The sequence below is a fragment of the Cyprinodon variegatus genome, unplaced genomic scaffold (assembly GCF_000732505.1).
Source record: "Cyprinodon variegatus isolate N-32 unplaced genomic scaffold, C_variegatus-1.0 Scaffold1056, whole genome shotgun sequence".
Taxonomy (NCBI): domain Eukaryota; kingdom Metazoa; phylum Chordata; class Actinopteri; order Cyprinodontiformes; family Cyprinodontidae; genus Cyprinodon; species Cyprinodon variegatus.
Window position 1 is genome coordinate 218584 of NW_015151509.1, and position 14423 is coordinate 233006.

The 14423-nt window shown below is 37.8% G+C and overlaps 1 protein-coding gene across 1 annotated transcript in view; it reads right to left on the reverse strand.

Annotated features, from left to right (window-relative positions):
- asic1 (acid sensing ion channel subunit 1) overlaps positions 1-14423 on the reverse strand; it is a 58394-nt gene that overhangs the window by 17152 nt on the left and 26819 nt on the right. The window contains exon 3 of the mRNA XM_015399922.1: positions 897-1047. Coding sequence (XP_015255408.1) covers positions 897-1047 — 151 coding nt within the window. The remainder of the gene's footprint in view (positions 1-896; positions 1048-14423) is intronic.

Genomic DNA, 14423 nt, shown 5'->3' on the forward strand with positions numbered 1-14423 from the left:
AAGAGTCCAGGAAAAACACAACCAGGCAGATGAGCTCTGAGCCCGCTCCCATTTTAGAGGATAAAGTGAGCACATCCAGCCAGTCACAGTCAGAGAAACAGGACTACACTGAAAAAACAAGCCAATCTTGAACATCTATAAACAAAGGTGTTGATGGCAGCAGCACAGCTGATATTTCTGATTCCATTTATCACTGCTTAAACGTTTCTGTCAACATTGTTCTTATCCATCTCATTCTAGAAGTCCAGCCATTCATTCCAATCCATCAAGGCAACACTGAATAAAGGTCTGCTGTGGATGAACAGGAAATTACTTCCCTGCTACGGGCAATATTTCATGGGATTTTCCCTAACAATTACTCAGCTGACAGAGAGATCTAGAGACCGGAGCACAAACCACCGGGGAGGATTTATCCCGTTCTCTGCACCCTCATACCCACAACCAGGTAGCATAAAATCCTGATGATCACAGGCGGATTTTCAGGCTGATCTGCGACTGACAACAGAGATGTTGGAGAGGTGGCAGGTGAGTGAGCGTTAACAAAGTCCCAATCCAAATGTTTCCTCTGTGCCAAACCCCCTTTTCAATTTGCCATCTGAGATCTCACACTGTGATTAAAAGCACGAGGTAGGCAGCAAACGCCAGCTTTAATCACTGCACAAACACAAAGAGAAAATGGTTGAGTTTTCCGATCCACTGGAGTGTGAAAGTGTGTGATTTTCTAAGACAGCTGCTAAAAACTGTCAGTTCCTTGAGTAAAACTGTCACCGTCACCATTTTACACACACACTTTTACAGAAAGTTTACAGCAACCTCCACTACGGCATTTCTTCTGCCTTCTTAAATGTAGATGTATGCATTGTGTGTGAATGTGTGTGTATGACGCAGAGAGATACCAGGCATGTGGACCATCCTGCAGTTGCAGTTCTCCACCAGGTATCGTGTCTCACAGTCGATTCTGCAGGCAGTGATGCTGTAAGTGCTGAAGAAGTCTGAGTCCATTGCCGAGGACTTGCAGTCACCCCATGGTGGGGGCAAGTACGTCAGCTGAGAGAGAGAGAGACAAAAAAAACTCTTTTTAGTTACAGCGTGTTATTAAGAAATCCTTCCCTGCTTGTGTGCAGATAATGCAGTCCTGACCTTGTACTTCCTGTCAGGAAGATGAGAAACTTGTTACCCAGTCTATAAAAGAGGCCATTTCCCAACAGACAATACACATTACACAGGTCATTTGCTGCATTAGACTTTAGAGAATGAATCCCATTCTTACTTCATGGTGAATACATCTGTACAGTGATGGTTTTTGTAGGAGCTGGTCTCCTACGCTCTCCTATTTCTAGTCTCCCTCTGGGCTTTTATCGTACTGCCCACTCTTCATAAGAAGCCCAATAGCACCAGCTGTGTAGTAGAAAGTGTTTCTGCTGGAAGAGTTTCGGTCTCTATATTTTTTTAAAAGAAAAAAACATGCAACTGGAGTTCTAACCAAACAGTTTTATGCAATTCTTGTGCAACATCTGTAAATTAAACCCTCAGACTTCTGCTAATTTTTTAGTGGGAGTCCTGCACAAAAGTCTTCTGAGAGTCATTTCATATCGGCCTATTTGTTATGCTTGATCTCAAAGTGTAAGTAGCGCTAATATTTCAGGTGCTTTAAACAGATGGATATATTTTAGCTCGAACTATGTTATTACATTCTCTGTATGTAAACATACATTGTTTTTTTTGTTTTGTTTTTTTCTATAAGTTTTTTGCTGCGGTAAACACCTAAATTTCCCCATTGTGGGACAATAAAGTAACTTTCTATTCTATTCTTTTCTTTTATATTCTATTTTTCATAACATGATAGTCTCAGACTACATTTTTCCTGTTATGTAAGTAGTACCGTGATAAGTTCTATTTACTTAATGTTCAACAATTATGTTATCAAAGAGGTGCAGAAATGCTATAATGGGAATTTCAAAGAAACCAGCCATGATATCAGGAATATATATATATATATATATATATATATATATATATATATATATATATATATTTTTTTTTTTTTAATTGTCATTACACTGTCACAAGTACAGAGCAATGAAATGAACTCTCCGCATTTAACCCATCCCCTTGGGGAGGAGCGGACTTCCATTGTGCGGCGCCCAGGAAGCAGTGTGGGATTAAAGATGTCATAGAATGCAAAACCAAGTTTCCATTGTTATAGATGAATAACGATAGTTCAGTGGGTGAAATGGACGTAAAGAGAAGTTCAAACCCCATCTACACCCCCTTTCTCTGCAAATCTCACAATTCTAAACTTCCACCATAAAACGGGCGAATCCAAACAAAGCCCTGAGTTGAAGTAAACTCAGGGATGTTGCCTTATTTGGTTCTGGCCTGTGCTCCTGGAAATTGACATACAGACCAGCCCACTGGTTCCAATAGCCCAAGGGGGGCGGGGTGTCGACTGCTGGGCCGCTGACTGGACCGGACCTCAGCAGAGAGCCATGAGCTGCCCGCCCTAAGCCGGAGGAGGGGGGCTGGGGGCAGATAAAGCAGGAGGGGGGAAGCTTGGGTCGGGTTTGGTCGCTCCGTCCCCTACTGGCTCCCTGGCCCATCCGTCGGGGTTCCCGGACCAGCCCTGGAACTGACGGCTCGGTTTGAGTGCCCTGTGTGTTTCGACTACGTGCTTCACTGTAGTCGACCACAATCCTGGACGATTTTGATATTCCCCCCGGACATTTTTTTTAGGTATGAAAAGTAGGACATGTCCGGGAAAAAGAGGACGTCTGGTCACTCTACCATATCAACAATTTCAATGTTTCGATGAGTGAGTGCTTGTTGCCATGATGCGTCTTTGCTCAGCAGCTTCGCTCGTTGTAAACCAGCCAATCAGCACACAGCTCATCTAAATATTCATGATCATACCATAAAAGGAACAAAACCTGTCGTTTCATTCTAGGGCTTTTAACCAGGCTTGCATTAGGGATCATAGAACAGCAAATATGCCATTTTCAGTCCAACCAATGTTACACACCCTATTAGAGACCTTAAGAACCAGCACCAAATACCCTATAGATTCATTCTATGACCCCTTTAAAGGTCTTTTTGCTCAAGGACCAAGAGTGGTAGTCTGTGGGAGTGAAGCTCAAACTCTGGATTCCAAGCTCTATGCCCTAACCTCTAGGCCTTCCCCTACGTTCAGAAGTATGATTTATCATTAGGCATCATTTCTTGGTATCTGAAGGTTTCACTGTTCCTATAATAAAGGGGACAGATTCTGTCTTGTAGAGAAGATCGTGTTTGGGTGCATAATACGTCTAACAACCTCGGAACAAAAGCTAGAGACCTTGTGAAAACGCTCAAATGAGGGTGTTAAGAGAATGTGATCACCCAGAACAAAGCCAGTGCTGTATCAATAGAGGTTCAAAAAGGGCACATACAGACCAATGAAGGGTATAGCTGAAAGGTAGAGTGTGAGTGGGAGGCAGCTCACAAACCAGAGTCATCTACAACTGTTTTATCAGGAGAAATTGACCAAAATTCCTGCAAACTTTTATTGGAGACTTTGTTGAAATATACTATAACGGGTCTACTTTTTAAGTCACTTTGGATAAAAGCATCTGCTAAATGCACAAATATCAACATATCCCATATAGATGACTTAAGTCTTATTATTTCTGTTGATCCTAAAACAGGGATTTTCACTTTACACTGGTTATAAGACAGTGTGCTGTACAATTTAAAACGTTTTGATGAAAGAACTAAAAAAAAAAACCTGTTATTACTGATGATTTGAAAGTCATGATCACTAAAACCAATATATCAAAGGATTTTAAAGCAATGTTTAAATAAAGCATAATAAGACATAAATATAATCTCTTAGTTTTAGTGTTGTATTAAAATTAACTTTGTTCCTAAGACTTCGCTTAGAGTTTGTCAACGCTTATCTTTTATGAGCACTTAGCATTTGAGACGCATCATAATGTGAAGCTCTGTGGAAGGCGATATGTCACGGCAGAAATAAAACCTTGCCGGCTCAATTCATAATGTCTAAGCAAACTAAGAGCTCCAACTCAACATTAGATCCTTTCGATCAGATAATTCAGCTTGAAGTGATATTAGACTAAAAGTCTAAAAGTGATTGAATGTTTCTCATTAAAAGCTGTAGAAAAAGAAATACTGCTTTTAATAGATAATAGATAAATAAATGCTTATTTTTTCAACCTTGAGCAAAAATAATATCATAGGAATATAAATCTTCAAAACAAGTAATGCTTGTTTTGAAAAAAAAACAAAATAACATGATAAAAGTTTATCTAAGAGCACTCTCTTGCTTTACTTTAAAGAGAATGATTAAAGTGTGTTCAAGTCTCTTGAAAAATCCTCAAGCGCAACGTTCTGGTTGCATTAATGTTCAAACTTTTAGGCCCCATCCACTTTGAGACAAGATAAGGTGCATCTATAACGGCATTTTTTTGTTTGTTTAGGCAGTTTATCCACATGGACCCGGCTTTTTTGGGAGACCGTAAGGATCATTTTTCAAAGTGGGTTACAGATTAGAAAGATTCCATGTTTCTGTGTTTGTACATATAAGCCACTTCTTTTTAAAACCAATGACATCTCTCCAGCTGTCTGCACATGCCAGGCGTTTTTATCTATGTTTTTTTTTTTGTGATTCTGTGGCAGTGTCACAGCGTCACCAAAAGGGCATATGTACTGCAGTGTCACCAGTGGCAGCAAAGACCAGAGGAAGAAAAACAAAAATCTGAATATACCTTTTAAGAAGTGCATCGGTGCGAGATGTGATAATTTGGGAAATTTCAAGAGGTTTTGTAAGGCAGAATAAAAACCTATTACAAAGTTAAGATTAAGCATGGTGACAGAATGCAAATAATAAACACAAGAATTTAATCCAAAGGTACATAAAGGATGCAAAACCTATGCATTAAACCTATGGTTATCTATTGCAGTTTAATTATTAAAGTATGGAAGTTCATCATTTTTTATCACCTAAAAGTTTAAATTTTAACAACTTAGTCATCAAAATTAAGGCAAACAGAAAAGAATGAATAACTTTGTTTCAGACAATTCAGTAAAAAGAAAATTTTAACACATACAAACACTATATATATTTAATGACATATATAATTATATGTAAAATGTTGTGTTTATGCCCGAAAAGGGGGAAAAAAGAAGAAGTGAAACATTTAATTATTCCCTTCCTTATTCCCTTCCCCATATAGTTCTTAACACCAACGTACTTTACTTATGAGTTCATGCTACAACAAAACACACTTATTTAATTCTTGTCTGCTATTTAATATAGCTATTCATCCACCCCTGAACCTCCCCTTATACCTTATAATGCTCTGACTTCCTGATTATATTGTGATCAATTGTGTCAGATGCTTTTCTCAGATCAACAAACAAACCAATTGAAAATGTCTTTTTATCTATGGAGTGGTGACTTCCTCTATTAACCTCCAGAGCTGCCAAAGCAGTGGATCTCTGTGATTTAAATCTGTATCGACTCTCAGAAAGTAGTTTCTGTTTATCAATGGAGTTTTTCCAGCCTGCTAATAGTCTAATCACAGTGAGCTTTTCTAAAATCTTAGAAAACTGTAGAAGGAAAGAAACAGGCCTATAATTTGTGAATTGGTATTTATAGGTTTTTGTAATGGCAAGATGTTTGCAGTTCTAACGTTGTTTGGAAATGTACTAATTTGGAAAGAGTTTACAGATATGAGTCAGTGGCGATGTGGCTATAAGAATAATTGTCTTGATGCCAAAAAGAGCCCAACAGATTTTACTTTCACAAGTGGAGCAGTACGGCTATCGCCGTAGTGTTCCGCTTGATTTAGGCATATAAATTGTTTTATTATAATTATGCAGGGAGTTTTACAGATTATATGGACACTGCAATGTAGGTAGAAAAGGAAAAGAAAAACAGGAGAAAAGATGAAAGAATGACTGTTGTAATATTAATGTATTCACAGTATGAGGACCTTTTATTTTTACATTTGTAAAACAGGAATGATCTCTCATTTTCACTGCTGTAAAGAGACATTGAGTTTGGATGTTTTGTTATGACAACCATGTTGCAGATCTCTGTTATTCCGCGATCAGGGTTTGTTACGCATTGTGTTTTTCAACCACTTCTGACTTATCATCAACATTTGTATTGTCGCTCATGAAATATTGTTGCTCCATTTCAAGTGGCGCTATTTAATATATGCCCTATTTTACTCTCATCTACTATTTACTGCAATATTGTTGTTTTGATGTCCCTAACATATTGTTTAATTTATTAATATAGCTTTTATATCTAGTTTTTCTCTCTGTTGTTTTATATATCAATATTCATTTGAATAGATCAGCTTAAAGAGAAACGATTTGAAGTAAAATATAATGTCTATTAAGTTTCAACTGGGAACTAAACTCTGTTGTTTAAATGTTTTCTAAAAATGTTTTTATGTCTATTCAGTCGGTTCTACAGTGTTTACATACTGACAAAGTAAGCAGCTATAAGACGGGGACCAAAACATGATTACATAAATAAAACATGTAATACATGCACAAAAACAAACAAACAAACAAACAAACAAATAAACAGATGTAAACCTGAATGAGATTAAAATATTGACCACTGGAGAGATGACAGCCCCAGGCAGATATATTTGCAGTCTTCCGGTATTCAGAAAAACAAGACGATGAAAAGTAAAGCTGAGTAAAACAGTTGTAGTATTAAATATTAATTTAAATCTAAACATACATAACTCATTTTTCTAGCCAAACCTCAGTAAACTACATGCATAATAAGGCTATCTTCATTATCTCTCCAAAGGAAAACATTTTCTCCGACTTGCATTTAACAAAAGGACAAAAGGATCAGTGGCACTAATTTGCATTTAATCAACTTAAAAAAAAGAGCAAAACTTGATGCATTAAGTAAAGGAAGGGGCTGTTAAAAAAGACCCTTGTGCTTGTCTCCGTTTCATTGGCTCAAAGTGTGCATCACTGAGTGCTCACACAGCAATAAATTAAAAGGCCACCATTGTGATTTAGGAACCTGCATTTTACAATTTGTACCAGAGTGCAGGAGGCTGCCACGGTTTCTGCAAACTGGATTTGGTTATTAATAACCCAGGGTGATGTTCTGCATGCACATAAAGTATTCATCCATTATGATGGACTATAAAAAACACAGGTAGCCACAGCTGAAATTCCATCATGAAGAGTTTTCGCTTTACAAAAAACAGAAAACATACTGCTGTGGGCAAGTTAAGATCAAGAAAATATTTAGTCATATAGAGATATATTATGGAGAAAATATATGATAACAGCTGCTCTGCCTTTTAAATTCTCCACACATTCAAAAGCTTGTCAGCTTTTTTCAAACACTGTCTACTTTACTTCCTCACAGGAAAAAGTTAACCAGAGTCGACAAAAGGCGGTCGGGCGAATAAGATTTAATGACATTTTAGAGCAAAGTTAGCCATTTAACAACCACAGAGAAGGCAAAAAAATCCACGATAAGACGTTGACCTCAATTCTCCCTTCATTTAACCGAGCAAGAGAGCAAATGAAAGGTATAGACGAAGAAGTCTGCTAGACTTAACGGACAGGAAAAAGAGGAGGATGGAGATACGCCGCCGGTGGAGACGTTTCCAGGGTTTTGCTTTTTATGTTAAAAGCTCGTACCGATATTGCATACTTTTCTTTTTATGGGATCATGGTGAGTGACAGTTTGGCCAGATGAAAAGTCAGTGGCAGCTTTACGCCACAGGATTGCTGAAGGAGAGAGTTGAATGAGTGTGGAGCAAACTGCATTAGATTAATGAAGAGTGAGTTTGCCAGGGAATAAATAAACAGAGACAGACTGAAGGGAAGCAGAATGTTGAGAGTGATATTAAAGAGAGAAATTGTATTAGCAGAATTGTAATGAATGTTGGAGAGGGAAAAAAAAAAAGTAATGGAGCCAATGAGAGATAAGAGAAAAAACAAAGATGCATTCTTTCCTGCAGAAGCGACATTGGCAGCATGCAAAATCCTGCTGCAGCGTGCCGACACAGGAACGCACTGACTAGTTGTGTGGACGTGGACGGACTGAGATAACCAGCAAAATCCTTCTTTTCTCTTCTTCATTCATTATGCATGAATCTGTAGCATATTAGGGACCAGGGCTTACGGTTTGTCTGGCTGCAAACTAGCCATTGCACCCACAGAATTATTCACAGCTGAGAGGAATAAGCCACACTACTCTGTTTCACTGAACAAGACCAATTGCGACAAGCTGACTGGGCAAATGTGTGTTCTTTATTTATACTAAAGCCCTATGTGTGGGTCCCTGTGAGGGTTGCACAAGGACCCAAGGTCTCCTGGGAGCACATAAACATGAGCAATCCATTCAACTTATGGCACTGTTGCTTTAGAGGTTAAAGCCTTTTCAGCCAAATGGCCTTATTCACTCTAACTCATATCAAAAGATAATTAAAGGTCATTCACAGATATGTTTTTTCTTGTCAGGGACTCTGGACTGTATTTAGTTTAACAATGTATTTGCAGTATGATGCCGTGGAAAAGCATCAACCTTGTGGGCTATTGCTTTTTTCCCAGGTATCTTAAAAAAAAACACTGAATGATACGTGTTATAAATGTGCTATCCTTCGTGATAACAACCTCCATCTCCGTTCCTTAGACTGAACCAAAAAAATGATCTGTATTTATTGTCAAACGGTAAAGAATGTTTTCAAGAACTAAAACATTTAATAAACCGCAGAGCAAACAGAGGGGCTATCAGCACAGCAGAGAGCTGAGTAAATCCTGATGTCACGGGGTCTTCACGGCAGATATGGGTGCATTAGTGGGGTGGGAGTGAAATGAAGGGGGGTTAAAGCTTTGAAAAAAACAAATATGTTGTGGAGATATTTTACAATGGTGGAAAAACAAGTGATGTTTACGTTGGGTTGATCTCTGACCAAGCTGCTACACATCATTCCCTACCTGCAAGATTTTCTAAAGTCACTTTCAGAGCTCTTATTTCAAGCAGAGAGAAAAATAAAATGGAAACAGTAACTGGCTATAAAATTTGTGGCCTGTTACCCTGCATCCCTTTATCCTTTCAGTGAAACCACAGCGCTGGACCCATTTGTCAGCTCCACTGTTAAACAGGCGTAAAAAACGTAATACAACAAATTCCTCTCTTACAGCAATAGCAGAATTTCACACTTTAAGTGAAAAAAAACAACAACCTTATATTCAAATACGTAAAAAAAACATGAATAATTTGCAAAAATAGTACAAGTATTAGAAGCTTATTTGGTGATACAGCCCACTTTTGTCTACAGCACAGCAGTGACTCATAGTTCACAGTAAATTAGTGCACCAAGAAACAGGAACTCTCATCCATCAATAATCTCTCTATATCTCTTGGAGTTCTGGTTTCTCTTTCATGAACTCCTATGAACTTCAGGTCAGTCTTCAGGTTTACCATAGGAGAACCAAGCCCAGAGCATCACTTATCCCCTACCATGCTTAAAACTGGGCATGAGGAGATTTCCAACACATTAAGTCTGCGTCTCACAAAAATCACACCTGGAGTGTAAACCACTCAAAAACTCACTTTCTGCCAAATGTGACTAAAGCACACCAGACGGTTAGCATATAAATTGGTGTTATTTTCATTGTGATGCTAGAACAGAAAACACTTTGCTAGCATAACGCCGTCTAATTGACAGGTTGATAACATCTAATGGTTTCTATGAAAAATGGATTGTCCCCAAGATGCCCTTCTTTTTCACAGTTCAATAACAACGAGTTTTGGATCCTTTTTTTTAATCCCTTGCCTCTCAGCTTATGTGTGTCGTGCATGGATATGGGTCCTCATCCAGAAAGAGATGATTGTCTCTTTCCCATCATTTACGCCCCAGAAAATATAAAAAAAATATAAAAACTGTAGGTCATGCATTAATACCTACAAGAAACTTGGATCAGTTTTAAATGTGAAGCGAAGGTAAAACATATTGTCACAATAACCGAAACAAAATAAGCTTTTTTACTCCCGTAAAAAGTTAATTGTGATCAAATCAAAGTTTTTTTGTTTTTTTCCTTTAAAATTCACTGTGCAAAATAGAGCTGAAATGTTAACACATTTTTTTTTTTACAGTACATCAATAACCATGTAATAACATGATAACAACATGGTAATAACATAGTAAGTAGGACTATAGTACTTGGTAACAAGAAAAACTTTTGGGGTAATTACCCCAAGATATAGGTATATGATTTCAAAATAATAATCTACATGTAATTAATACAATTGTATGTGACTATGTAACATTTAAATTTATAACTATTTAATTAATAACCATTAGGTTACCACATAACATTTTTCTAATATTGGCCACCACCTACAAATAGAAAACTGAACTCAAGTTATATATAAATAAGAGTTCAGTTAAGAAGATTGTCTTGCTGTCTTCTAGGTTTGGTTTTCTGTTATACACTAAGTAATAAACACATTAATTTATTGCTGTCTGCAAAATGAATATGAGTTATCTGGTAATAGCGGTTTGAAATCTAAGAAGTTGACTTTACCTTGTCTGCCTAAAATCTGAAGCAAAGCACTTAGGCCACGTTCACAGTGCAGCCTGAAGTGACCCAAATCCGATTTTTTTGCCCAAAAGCGACCTGGATCTGATCTTTTCATGGCAGTCTGAACAACACAGATCCATTTTTTTCCAATCCAACCCAGGCCACTTGGCTATGTGGTGCTGGATCCGATACGAATCTGATCTTTTCAAATGCGACCTGTGTCTGAACGGCCAGGTCGGATTCATCCGACCTGAATGTCATTAATACCCAACAAGGGTCACTATTTTGTGTCTTGCTACGCAGAAGCTGCAAGAAAAACAGCAACCATGGCCGATGATGATGCGGAGAGCAGGTTTAACCATATTGAAAAGGTTGAGTTTTTATGGTTGGAAAAGACATCTAGATGCGCGCCATCACTACCATCGATGTTTACTTCCGTAAACATACAGCATGCTGTCCTGTGATGTCATTGCGTCCTCTACTGCGCATGCGGGAATCTAGCGTTGTATGACTGCAGTTCACACAGGAGATCGCATACAAGTCGCATATATCCGGAAAATTTGTGAAAGGCAACGCAAAAAAAAAAATCGGATTTCACAAAAAAAAATCAGAATTGAGCATCAGGGCCTGCAGTGTCAACGTAGCCTTAGTAAAATTCTCCATCAAGTTTTTCTTGTTACCTAGTAATATAGTGTAACTTGCTATGTTATTAGCATGTTATTACATGGTTAATGATGTACTGTAAAAGAAAGCGTTACCGCTGAAACAATTAATAAGATTAATTATAATTAATCGATTATTGAAATAATCATCAACTAATTTAGTTATAGATTAATTGTTTACTGGATTATAGCAGCAACTGTACCAAGATTGTGAAAAAAAAAAAATAACGTTTTGCATTTAAGATTCAAAAAAATGTGTTGGTCCATCAATATACTCTAATCAGAACTCCTGCATTGGAAAAGTTTTAGTTTCACCTGGTTTAATTTTGTAAAAAATCTTCTATAAGAAACCTTTGGCTATGCGATTATTAATCGATTACTCTAACAAATAATCGATAGACTAATCGATTTGCAAAATAATTGTTAGTTGCAGCCTTAGTGAAAAATACATTACTTATTATTCAACATATCTACCAGAGTGGAAATCAATGTTGCTGGTACTTTATAGTCAGTTATTGGTCCAAAATGATTAATTCATGACAGCTGCTTAATCCTGAACTGCTGCTGCTACATTACTGACAAAGTAAAGGTAAGTTCCTCCGACTAGTGTTAATTAGATTTACAATGTTATTGAATATAAATCAAAGGTGTATTAAAACCTTTCTACTTCCTGATTTAACTTAATTGGCTGCAAAAACCTAGTCCTCAATGTTTTGACAGAGTTAGAAACATAGACTAGCAGAAGCATAAAAGCCTTTAAACTACTGTTGATGCTTCTGCTATGTCTGCTGAGGTTGTTTTGGAAACTACTCTTACTCAGTCATTTGAAATTTTTTGTTGCTCTAAATTCATTGGATTGTAAACACAGAATGTTCTGCTGCAAAAATATGAGGCTATTATTTCATTTAGATGTTTGGAGTTTGTTTTCGTCTGGTTTTAAGGTGAAGACTATGTCCTCTGATGAGGTAAGACATGTTTTTCTTCAGCCAATAACAAGTGTGTGGTTCCAGAAGTCCTGTTTCATCCTCATCAAAGGCATATCTGATTTAAATGAGGCATTTTAGTATCATGACGCCATAAATGCTTAGTTTTTTTTTCATATAAAAAGACCGCAAAACACAGATTAAATGCTCTTACCATGTCTTCTAAAATGTGTGATGGCCTTCTTCAACTTAGGTGTGAAAAGGTAGTTTTGTTTTAACACATTGCAGTCAAGTGTTGCCTCTGTATCCTCTATAGGATGTGTCAGTGTGAGATCAACTATTTGCAGTGTTATACACAAATAGTGATAATGGAATTCACTAAAGGAATGTGGAAGCAGCAGAGTGTAAAAAGGGTCCAAACAAAATATGGATGTTTGCACTGCTGTCTGAAAGTTTTACAAGTTAAAGTGCGACCAGTGGAGATAATGTTCAAAAATAACACCTCGTCATATTACTTTGTCCGACATCTTTTGCTCCTAGAAATATCTTGGTTACTTTCAAGTCTTAATCTTTTGCTACGAAATTGTCACGGTCTTGGTTCTGTTGTTCTTTACTTTGCTCCTTGTTTTCTAGTTTTATTGGTTTAATTCCTGTTTTGTTGTAATTTCTAGCTTTATGTTAGTTCTCATGTTTTTCTGTTGTCCTCTGTTGCCCTCTTGTGTGTGTGTGTTCCTTTCCCCTTGGCTCCCTCGTTGTCTCCTCTCACACCTGCTCCTTGTCAGCTCGTTAGCCCTCCCTTTGTCTCTGTCAGCTATATACACTCTCCCTCTGCTCTCACTCTTTGTTGGTTCCTTGTCTTTGCTGTCCTCCCATGCTGTTGTCCACCTACCTCGTCTCTCCCTGGCTCCTCGTGTTTGGTTTCCCCAGATGTCTCCTTAGTTCTGGTTTGGTTTTCATTATCAGTTGGATTTTTGGATTCCTGCTTTTGTTTTCTGTTTGCCCCTACTCCTAGAAATCTCCTCAGCCTCTCTGCCTCTGCATTTGGGTCCTCCAAACCACAACCAAACCCTGACAGAAATAGAAACTGTAAATTGTACTTCCAATTTTAACTATTAATTACAAAAACATATTTAATATTTTTTGGGGAAAACATGAACCTGTTGGTTAGTTTAAATATTATCTGGTGCCAACAGGCTTACCTAACGATTAATGGAGGGCAAACAATGGTGCTCTTCCAAAGGAACAGACGTAAATCACTGGTGACCTTAACAACTGACTGGACTCGAGGAGAAAACTGGTACGTGGAACTAAGATGGATCACAAGAAACTGTAATGTTGTTTGAAATTTGAGCAAGACCTAGTTAGTGAGACAAAACAAACACACATGCGAGGACAACCAATAGCACCAGAAAGAGAATTAAATGTTCATATAACCAAATAAAATGAAGGGAGACAGAATTAATTGGCTGTTTTTTTGTTTTTTTTTTGCTCAGCAACTTAAGTTCTGCTGTTTCTTCTTTGGTATTTCATGTTGGATAAAATCCTCTGTGTTGTATTACTGCCTTCTTATTCTTAAGACAAGACCATGTATCAACATCTTAAATTTGTATTTAAGAAACAAATTAGGCTTTTTAGTCACAAAAGTCAAGTATTGCTTTTATAAATACATATTCTGCCAAAGTCTAATAAAAACTACATTGAAAATGAAAGCGTTCCTATAGCCTAGAATGAGTTTTATGTACATCTACATCTTATGGACAAAGGACATTCTTTTGAGGACCAGAATGTTCACATTTTGGACAAAGAAGACAGGTGGTTTCAAAGGGGTGTGAATAATAATAATTTAACTTTACTGATCTCACATTAGAGAAATTTAGCTCTGCATTTAACCCATCCCCTTGTGGAGCAGTGGGCTGCCATTGTGCGGCGCCTGGGGCGAAGTGTGGGGTTAAAGGTCTTGCTCAGAGACCCAGAGTGGCAGTCTGTGGGAGTGGGGCTCAATCTCAAAACCTCAGGATTCCAAGCTCTATGCCCTAACCACTAGGCCGTCACTCCCCAGGAAGCCATTTATGTTAAGAGAAAAAAAACAACCTTATCAGAGGGGGTGGACTCAGGTTTCAGGTCTCAAAAACTTACAACGCAGCGACAGAGTTGATTCCTTCCCGCTATCATAATCCTCATCACCAAGCAGGGGACCAAAACAACTTGCCCGTTAAGCCAGGCCAATAATGCCCCAAATGACTCCCCCCTTTTAGAAGCA